The sequence below is a fragment of the Glycine max genome, chromosome 9, assembly GCF_000004515.6.
Source record: "Glycine max cultivar Williams 82 chromosome 9, Glycine_max_v4.0, whole genome shotgun sequence".
Lineage (NCBI taxonomy): Eukaryota > Viridiplantae > Streptophyta > Magnoliopsida > Fabales > Fabaceae > Glycine > Glycine max.
Window position 1 is genome coordinate 1,233,890 of NC_038245.2, and position 10,297 is coordinate 1,244,186.

Consider the following 10,297-nt stretch of genomic DNA (forward strand, 5'->3'; position numbering starts at 1 on the left):
ATTAAACTTTGTATGGTCCTTGTTCATTTAATAGTATGTATTTGCCTAAATTAATAATATTGGGATGGGAATTTCATGTTTATGGTAGTCAATATAATCACAATTTGGAATTTGTATTAATATTATTAAAATTATTGATGATGGTTACCTTGTTAATTCAATTCCATTCAAACATGTCTACTTTGTACCTTGATTAGCTTGCCCTCATTTTTGTGTGTATGTTGTCAAATCTCGTAGGACTGTTATATCAACTGGCAGATGTATGTTCAACTTGGTAGTCCATTGCTTTATTATTAATATCTCATTTTAATTAATCAACTGGAGTTTTCTCCATGTTCTTCTCTCCCTCCCTCCCCCTATCTCCTGTCTTTCTTTTTACCACTTGTCCATGAGCATATGGAGAGACAAACTGGATTAAGAAAATGTAGGTGATTATGTGAAAAAGTTCATATAAGTTGTTGTGCAGTTATTCCCTTTGTTTATGTAATCTTTCTGTGTGCTTGGGTTATTTTAGTTAAAAAAAATTAACTTATTTTCTTTATTATGTACTATAATTAGAGTTTTTTTTTCTTTCTTTACACTCGTGCATTTTATTACTTTTTTTTGTGTGTGGGGGAATTTCAGGTATGGAGTGTTTTGACATCTGGAAAACGTCATGGTGCACTGTTTAGATGGATTAAAGCAGTTGTATATTGCTGTAATAAATTTTTGTGATGCTGATTTGTGCCCAGAGCCTAGAGGTTTGCAACATCCAGAAGTGCTAGCAAGAGAAACAGTGTGTATGTTCTTATCTCCCTATTTCGTTCCAATTTATGAAATTTGTAACTTTAGTTCACAATAAACAAGTGATTCATTTCGGCTTCAACTTTGTAAATAGAAGTTCCAAATTAGCATAAATTGAATAACTTTGCTCCGATCTATTCCTATACTATGTATTAGAATTCTCAACTTGGAGATTGAGGGTCTCACTCTCTTGATTAAACATTCTCAGCACTCTCTCTTTTCTCCTCAGAAAGTGCATTTTACACACTACTGCCGCGACTAGCAAAAAAACCTCTTCAACCATATCAAATTACCTTTCTTGTATCTTTGTTTGCATACTATATCACTTGAATTATTCATTATACATTCAAAATATTTATTTATTATAAATTATAATTATAATTTTAATTATATAAAAAAATATCCATCTCACTCTATGTACAGGCTAAAATACTAGTTTCACATTTTCTTTTTTGGTTTTCATGATCTTTTAGAAGGCATTCACTGAAAATATTTAATGGTGGCCTTACGTTATTGAGGATCAAACCAGTTAATTGAAATGTAGATAAAAAAATTTAGGATGCAGTAAGATTTTAGGATTTATAACTAAAACCAACTAAAAGTGGTAATAAAAATAGAGGCGTTCTGAAGGCCTTTGAAGACTTTGTAAACTGTTATGTAGGAATGAATCTGCTTAGTTTTACCATTTTTCAGTTACCAAGGCTCTTATTAAGACTTGGAACATAACTTGTTTTATTTTCACTGCAGTTAGTGTAAGTGAGATTGAAGCACTGTATGAACTATTCAAGAAGATCAGCAGTGGAGTAATGGACAAAGGATTAATTACTAAGGTCAGCAATCGCATCTCATGCTCAGTGCTTCTATAATTTTTTTTAATGATACTTATCTTTTCAACCTGTTTGAACAATGACATTGTTTCTACCCTATCCCTAAAATAGTAAGTGCCTTATTTTACATGGCAGGATGAATTTCAGTTGGCCTTATTCAAGACAACCAAGAAAGAGAGCTTATTTACAGATAGGGTATGTAAAAGCTTTAATTTCTCATGGTTATGTCTATAACTTCCCCAAGGAAATGAAAATAAATTATACAAAACAAATAAAATAGTTTGATGATTTTTTAGAAAAAATCAATTGTTTCAATGTATTTCTGGTTAAAATTTTCAACAGCAGGAGTAAAATTGATCTTTAATAACTACCATCTTTTACCTTGTGCCCTAGTTATTTCATAATTTCACCATGTTACTTTATAGTCTATTATCTACCCCCCACGGCCCCTCCCCCCTTTCTGGTTTATTAGCTGGATTGTTGATTATTGGATGATCTCTTGATCCAGTTACTTTGAAATCAATCACATGCCATATACATTTAATATGATCCCTTTTAGAAATGTATTTGTGCTATTCATGATTTTTATATTGTTACATTTTGTAGGTGTTTGACTTGTTTGACACAAAGCATAGTGGAATACTTGATTTCAAAGAGTTTGCACTTGCTCTCTCTGTCTTTCATCCCAGCGCATCAATTGATGATAAGATTGAGTGTAAGAGTGACTAATATTTATTAAGATTTTAGATATCTTCTAGCCAACAAAATTAGAAAGGAAAGAGTATTTGTAAAATTATAGATATCTGTTATTTCCCTTTCTACATTTGTTATTGATAGTAATTTATATGGTTGTTGGGGATTCCTAACTTTCCCTTTTTTCAGTTTCATTCCAATTGTATGATCTCAAACAACAAGGATTTATTCAGAGACAGGAGGTAATTTAATTTATTCATAAATGATGTTGAATAAATGGAGTTTTGATCACTCACCATGTAGGACTACTATTCTATAGTGTCATAGTGTTATATAAGTTATATTAATTGTTGCCTATCGTTCAATGTAGGAAAGGATTATTTATTGATAGCCTAACTCACCTGTAACTTGTACCAATTTTTCTGAAGCCTAAAGCTATATGTATTTTCAATACTTTTGTGGTCAAATGCCCTGAATTTAAAACCACTCTAGGTCATTGATTCTTTGGAGTTTGTTTTCTTCAAGATGTTTTTGGTATCAGCATGTATTGGATATGCACTGATGATCATTGTTTTTTTATGTTTAGTTAAAACAAATGGTGGTTGCCACTCTAGCTGAATCTGGCATGAATCTTGCAGATGATGTGATTGAAAGCATCATTGACAAGGTATTTCTTTATCTGACAACTTCAATGTGCATGTGTGTCTAATATTTTGTTCATAAGTCTATTTGTTCTCTCTTTTTCATGTTTTGCTAGGCTTTTTGTTAGTGCATGAAATTTATTATCTTTTGCACTCTCGGAATAGTCTAAAGTAAAGGCAATCTTATCAAGCATGCCAATTATATTTAATGCATGCATACTTAATAAGCAGTATGAGTTTTAGGAGTAGTCGGTAGTTGTTGTTTCCCTAGTTTAAGTGTGTTATTTTTGTGGTACATGTTTGCCCTTCGTTATATCTCATACTAATTATTGATCAGTGGGACAATTAAGTGTTCTCTGTATGATGTTTTCCTCATATATGGACTATAGTCTGTACAAAATTTCTCTACTAAATAAAGTAAATGTTCAGCCTTGTTCTTGTGAACCTCTTAAATTATGTATGTTGACTTGAAGATTATGCCATACAAAGTTCTTTGTGCTATTATAATCTTCTCTATAGAGCTATCACTAACTGTACTTAAACTCTTCAGACTTTCGAGGAAGTTGATACAAAACATGATGGGAAGATTGACAAGGAAGAATGGCGAAACCTTGTCTTGCAGCATCCATCCCTTCTAAAAAATATGACTCTTCAGTATCTCAAGTAAGTTTCTTCTTGTTATTAATAACACAAAATCTTGCCAGTTTATATTGGGATGTGTGCATGTTAGTTTGTTAAAAGAAGCCAAGATATTATTATAACAATTATGGCTTAGTAACACAGATAGGACATAAGTTATCCATCTGCACTTTATATCGGAAAAGTTTCAAATTCTTAAACAATCCAAAATTTGCTATATAAATTCGCAGGTTTATAAAAGAATTATGCTCCCAACTAATGTGTCCTCTTTCTTCATGTCTCCAATCTTAGTATCTTACCCTAACACTTGGTCTCTGAACTGTTTGCACGTATATATTTGTCTCTTTCTATTTGTTAAAGATATAGAAACTCAATCTATTTGTTTTGAAATAAAAATGAATGATAAACTCAAGGGTAAAAGAAAAATGAACAAAGTCCCTGGTCATGTATCATGTAATTAGAAAATTAATTTAGAAATGAAAACTTTGGACTACGTAACATGTAAACAAGCCTGATTGGACTTTGATTTTGTCTTGGGTGGCATCTCTAATATATTCTGTATCTCATTTACAATGTTTAGTTGAACATTGACTAGCTTTTTGTTACCATGCTCTAGCACTAACACCTCTCAAATTGTTTCTTGGCAGAGATATTACAACTACATTTCCCAGTTTTGTATTTCACTCACAAGTTGATGATGTTTGAGGCAGCTACATCATCTATGTCAGTTTCTCTGGTGTTGGCTGAGAAGGTTCTTGTTTCCCTTGAGAGTGGTGAAATTCTGTGAGAAGGATATGGTTAAAATGGAAATGGGCTATTTATATTTTCATTGAACAGAACTTTTCCTTCCCTTTTTGGGTAGATGAGGTTTGTGTTTCGAATAAATGGATTTAATTATTTATTTGCTTCATTATTATTAGGAATGAAAGTAGCATAGGATAGAATATACAGGTGTTTCAGAAATAGCACTAGAAACTTTTGGATAGAAATATATTTTGCCATTATGGCTTCTAAACGGCTCCAGTGAGCTTAGGTGCAGAGTTAAGAATTTGTATGGCAGGTTTCAGCTTTTGTGCCTTAAAAAGGCTAAAACCAATATCGTCCTTTCTATTATCTTTCTTTGGCTTTTATATAGGTAATAGTAAAAAGAGAAATGCTGTCAATATATTCACTAATACTTTTTTAACATATTCTTTATTATTGCCTGAAATTTGGTGAAAAGAAAAAATTGTGCAGGTCTTATTTTTTATTTAATTATATTCATGATTTTATAAACTTTTAATAATTTTAACTCATGTATTTTTCTAAGAAAAACTCTTAACTACTCAATTCATCCTTTTTTTAATTAAATCCTTTTGCTCAACAATTGTTAATACAAGCATATATTTAAAGATGAAGAAATTATTGATACTTTTAAATAGTAATTGTTTCAGTGTTATATTCGTATAAATTGTACACTATTGTATAACTTTAACCATGTTTTATAATTTTTCTATTTATATATTTAAACTATTGCATTAACATACATAAAAATATCACAATAATTAAGTAAAAAAATTATTTTTTTAATTCTTGTAAATGTAGTCATTTTTAATTTTCGTTCCTACATATGTTTTTATTTGTTTATGATCCTTGAGTTTTCCAAACATTAGCATTTTTTCCGTTGCCATCAATGTGTTACAAAAATGTTGATGAGATGATGACATCATCAAGTGCTATGTCCTCCAAAAATGCCATATCACAAAAAACTAAATATTAAATAAAATTAAATATTACATGAGTTATAAGCAAAAGGGAATAATTTATTGAGTAAAAGCAAAATACAATATATTTTCAAGGAAAACAAATATTTAAGCTTTTAGATAAGATATTAAAATATAAATTTACGATTAAATGATAAAATACTCTTGTATATACTCCTCCTTTTGTCTCTACATCCTTTCTTAGAGTTTGTTTGATTTAGAGGATGGAAATAAAAAAATAAAAAAAAAAGATTTTTTAAATTAAAGTAGAATATAAAAAGTATGTATCCTATATGAAAAATACAAAATTTCTCTCTTATTTCTTCCTTCTCACCCTAAACCAAACACAACCAAAATCTCCCATCTCATATCCTCTCTTTCTCCAAGCTTCATCCCTTCCTTCCTCACTAGTTTATAAATATTTATATTTTTGTTAAGTTTGACTTATTTTAAGAGTTAATTATCCTAATTTAATCATTGGTTCATTTTATAATTGCAACAACGTATTTGATTAAATTAATTCTGACTTCATGGTAATTAAATCTAATCAAACACATTAAGATTTATGATAATTAAAAAAAATCTCAAAATGCTGATCTTACTTTTGTGGTTTGAGTCCTTAGCTTTAATTTTAGAGTTTCTAACGTTAAAGTTCACCTTTTGATTTTTTTACTTAACATATAAAATCATATGAATAAGAAACAATAAACTCATAAGGATGAAGAAAATCTAAAATTAAAATTTATCTAATGCTAACAAATGAAGCAATTGCAAAAAGAAATTATCAATTCTTCATTGGGTACCCAAATCCCTAGAAATAAAGAATTAGTCACTTATGGTGTTACAATCCTTAGTCATGGCATTAATCACAAAACAACCCATAAAAAGCACAAGAAAATATAGAAAAAGGTAGAAAGAACTCCAATTTCTAATCTCCAAATATTTGTCACCTTTGTTTGGCTCCTTTGAATTTTGCATGTCACTTTGCTTTTTTTGTTATCTCCAACTTTCATTTTTAATCTCCAAGTGCATGATGAACTTCAAGTGTTAGATGATTCTCTATAGAGAATCAGACTCCTTTCTAAAGTTGTCCTGGTCTTCTTTTTATATCTTGGACTCCTCATTTAATTATTTCTATGCCCCAATGAATGGGAACTCAGTGGCATCTGTTTAAGCTCAATGGATTTCGCATGCAAATGCCCAAACAAAAACAAATAACTAAACCAAGGCATAAAATAAAGTCCTAACAATGTAAACAAGAATATAAACTCCTAATGAAGTTTGACCTAAAATAATATGCAAATTTCGTACAGGTTATTTTCAAGCTAGTTGATTAAGAAACCCTCTGCCCCTCTCAACTTTTAGGAAGAAAATCAATGTCAACTTGTATTTGATCGTGTAACTCAACCCCACACAATTTCATTTGATAAGAGAATATACTATCAATGAAAATTCTCGTACAACTTCTCTTTAGCTTCTTATATATATATTTTTTACCTTAAAATATTTATTAAATTAATCTACGGCTACATGAGGGGGGCCTTGCCGCCTTGGCCCCTCTGATTTTTTCAAATTAATTTGTTTATATTAGGTTATTTTAAAAAAATAATATTAAGTAATTATTTTGCTTTGGAAATTTAAGTATGTAAATAATACTATTTAAGTATTACTTATCATTTTATATTTTAATAAAATATTTTATTCATTTGTAATATTTATTGTAGAGAATATATATAATTGCATTTTTGTTTTTTAGATAAAATATTGGTTAAATTAATCATCTAGTCCCTATAGTTTCACGATTCATACATTTTTAGTTCATATAGTTTGAAAATAATTTTTTTAGTCCCTTAGTTTACATTTTAATTCTCTTTTAGTCCTTATAGTTTAAAAGTGATATTTTTAATCCGTATAATTTGTATTTTAATTCTCTTTTAGCCACTATAATTTGAAAATAATTTTTTTAGTCCCTATAATTTATATTGTAATTATCTTTTAGTTCTTATTACAAAAAAATATATAAAAATAATCAGTTACAAATTAGTTATAAATTATCAACTATTTTTTTATTACAAATTATCTTACAATAAATTAGTTACAAATTACTTGTTAATATTTTTGTAGTTAATTCTAATTTATAATGTTACTCATATTTTGATGGTAAGGACTAAAAGAGAATTAAAATATAAAATGTACTAACTAAAAAGATCACTTTCAAACTATAGGGATTAAAAAAAATTAAAATACAAATTATAATGACTAAAAAAATAACTTTCAAACTACAAGGACTAAAAGAGAATTAAAATGTAAATTATAGAGATTAAAAAAACCACTTTCAAACTATAGGAACTAAAAATGTATAAATCATGAAACTATAGGAACTGAATAATTAAACCTAAAATATTTTACTATTGTTAATTTTTCTTTTAAATAGTTTTCTTTTTATAACATGTTATTATTATTGCTAATGCTGCTACTACTTTAAAAGATAAATAATTTTAGTTTATAATCAAATGATTTTATTAACGTTTGTCAATGAATCATACTGTACAGATTGACAAATTTTGCAACATAAAAAATATTCTGTTTGTATCATTTTTTTAATAATTCCTTTATTTTTCTTGTTTTATCTTTGTCTCTAATTTTTACTATTTGGAATTTTAGGAAATTTTTATGAAATACCAATATAACCATCAGAAACACATTACGTTAAATTATCACAAAGAGTTTTAGAAATATTTAGATTCATAATGATTAATCAAACAAACGCAGTAGAATCTGAATCTATAGATGATTTCTGATCTATGTACTCTTTTAGGACAAACTGTGGTAGAGACAACCGATAATCGACTAACAGCATAACTGGCTTCAGGGTTCTTCCACAACCGGAATTTCTTTATTCCTTAACAGAAACTTCTTTTTTAGATGGAAAGAAGAGAAACTACATGTGACGACTCGTGCATTGGGACCATAGTTCTAATAAGGTTCCTATTATTCCCTAATGGGTCAAAATATTTTAAGTTCATATCATCTGATTTATTTGTTTAACATGCTCATTTCATTTGATCACATAAAATAAAAATCACTAATGATAAATATCTAATATAATTGTCTTATAATATTAACCCACATCAATTATTGAAATTTTGAAATAGAAAATTCCAACATCTACTATTATGAGTTCTAGTATGCTTCCTTTCATAATGGAAAAATACATATTCACGTGCAATGTAAATCCTAGGAAAGCAAACTAGATATCAAGGTGTACTAGACTTTGTTATAACAAATATTTTTCTTCTTCAATTTTTCAATTTTTTGAAATTAAATTATTCTTCAATAGTTTGTTGGCTACTATTGTCCTAAAAGATTGAATACATTTTTGGAATATGATTAATAAGAATTTTCGTAAGAAAGTTATAATTAACATAAGAGAAATGCTAGTGATATTTTCTCTAACACTTTCCCTTAAAGATTCTCTCTATGATTAGTTAAAATTAATTGAAAATCATCAATTTTATAGATTTTATTTATGATTTAATATAAATCACAAGAAAAAATTATTAAATGAGTAACTAAACTTACCAAAAAAACTAATTTTCAATAAATTCTAACCACAATAATAGATAATCTTTGAGGAAAAGTATATGTTTTAAAATCATTTTAGAAAATATATAAATATTTTGTACGAATTTTAATACCTATATATTTTATGATTTTGACCTCCAATCATTGATTTCTAGATCTACCCTTTTTTTCCTTATTCCATTCATAAGGTATGATATTATAATTTTTATCATTTTTTTATATAAGTTAGATTTTATTGTTTTGATCTTTTTATTGCAGATAACAATTATATTGATAAATAATGCTATTAATTTAGTTTTGTTATTATTATTTGGATATTTCTATATCACCTTGTTTATATTAACCTTAATACTAATTTTTCCTTTATAATTAAAAAAATGTTTTATTATTTCAATATTATACTTAAAGATATTGGAAATGATAAATGATAGTTTTAGTTTGTTTTTCTATTATTTTTTAAATATTTATTTACCTTACACTATTTATTTCAACCACTATATTATTTAAATTAATTGTTTTATTTTTAGGCTCAATCATTGTAATAATTAGTATAATAAAAGTATGACATTCAGTCTATCTTATCTTTACTTTATGTTTAAATTTATTTAAAATATTTTGAGAAAAAATATATAACTAATGTTGTCCAAAATAAAAATATATATAACTTACAGTAGACTACAAAATATGAAAAATGTAATAATTAAAACTAAAAAATACAATTAAAATCAATTGATCTATAAATAAAATTATAAATATCCTAAAATATATTAAAATTTAAATTTATATAAAATATCATGCATATATATATATATATATATATATATATATATATCATTTTACATTTATCACATATTTTAACAAATAACTTTAACAAAAATATTTATAATTCAATAATCTAACTTTTAACAGTTTTATACTGCAAACTCAATTTGGTTAAAGAAAATTACAAACTTTCAATTAATAACTAATTTTTCAATTTTTACTTAATTTTTTAGCTACTTAAGTTAATTATAACCTAAATCATGTTTATATATTTTAACTAAAAATATAGTTAATTTTTAATCTTTTCATTTGAATATATTATAAGTGTTTAATACATATACATAGTGATTGAATAACTTGTCAAAATTTTACATTGTTAATATATGATATTTTTTATTTATACTTCAATTTTATTTACCAAAATATCCTCACATCAAATCATTATTTATAAAAATAATATACCATAACTGAATAGAGAAATTACTTTACTAAATAAAGTTGTGCAATAATTTATACAGTTATAAAAGAAATAAAAAAAGAAAAATAAAAAAATAATATAACATGATAAAAAAAAATGTGCCACTTGTCTGAAAAGACCAACATACCCTTATACGTGTCTTGTTTG

General features: G+C 26.8%; 1 protein-coding gene across 5 annotated transcripts in view; it reads left to right on the forward strand.

The window, feature by feature from the left end:
• LOC100808191 (calcineurin B-like protein 2) overlaps window positions 1-4,598 on the forward strand; it is a 6,825-nt gene extending 2,227 nt beyond the window's left edge. For all 5 annotated transcript variants that reach the window (XM_014761835.3, XM_006586734.4, XM_014761837.3 and 2 more), the window contains 8 exons: window positions 625-779; window positions 1,531-1,613; window positions 1,746-1,805; window positions 2,217-2,325; window positions 2,493-2,545; window positions 2,890-2,970; window positions 3,495-3,607; window positions 4,231-4,598. In XM_014761835.3, the coding sequence (XP_014617321.1) occupies window positions 656-779; window positions 1,531-1,613; window positions 1,746-1,805; window positions 2,217-2,325; window positions 2,493-2,545; window positions 2,890-2,970; window positions 3,495-3,607; window positions 4,231-4,288 (681 nt within the window). In that variant the 5' untranslated portion in view covers window positions 625-655 and the 3' untranslated portion in view covers window positions 4,289-4,598. The remainder of the gene's footprint in view (window positions 1-624; window positions 780-1,530; window positions 1,614-1,745; window positions 1,806-2,216; window positions 2,326-2,492; window positions 2,546-2,889; window positions 2,971-3,494; window positions 3,608-4,230) is intronic.
• The last annotated feature ends 5,699 nt before the right edge of the window (window positions 4,599-10,297 follow it).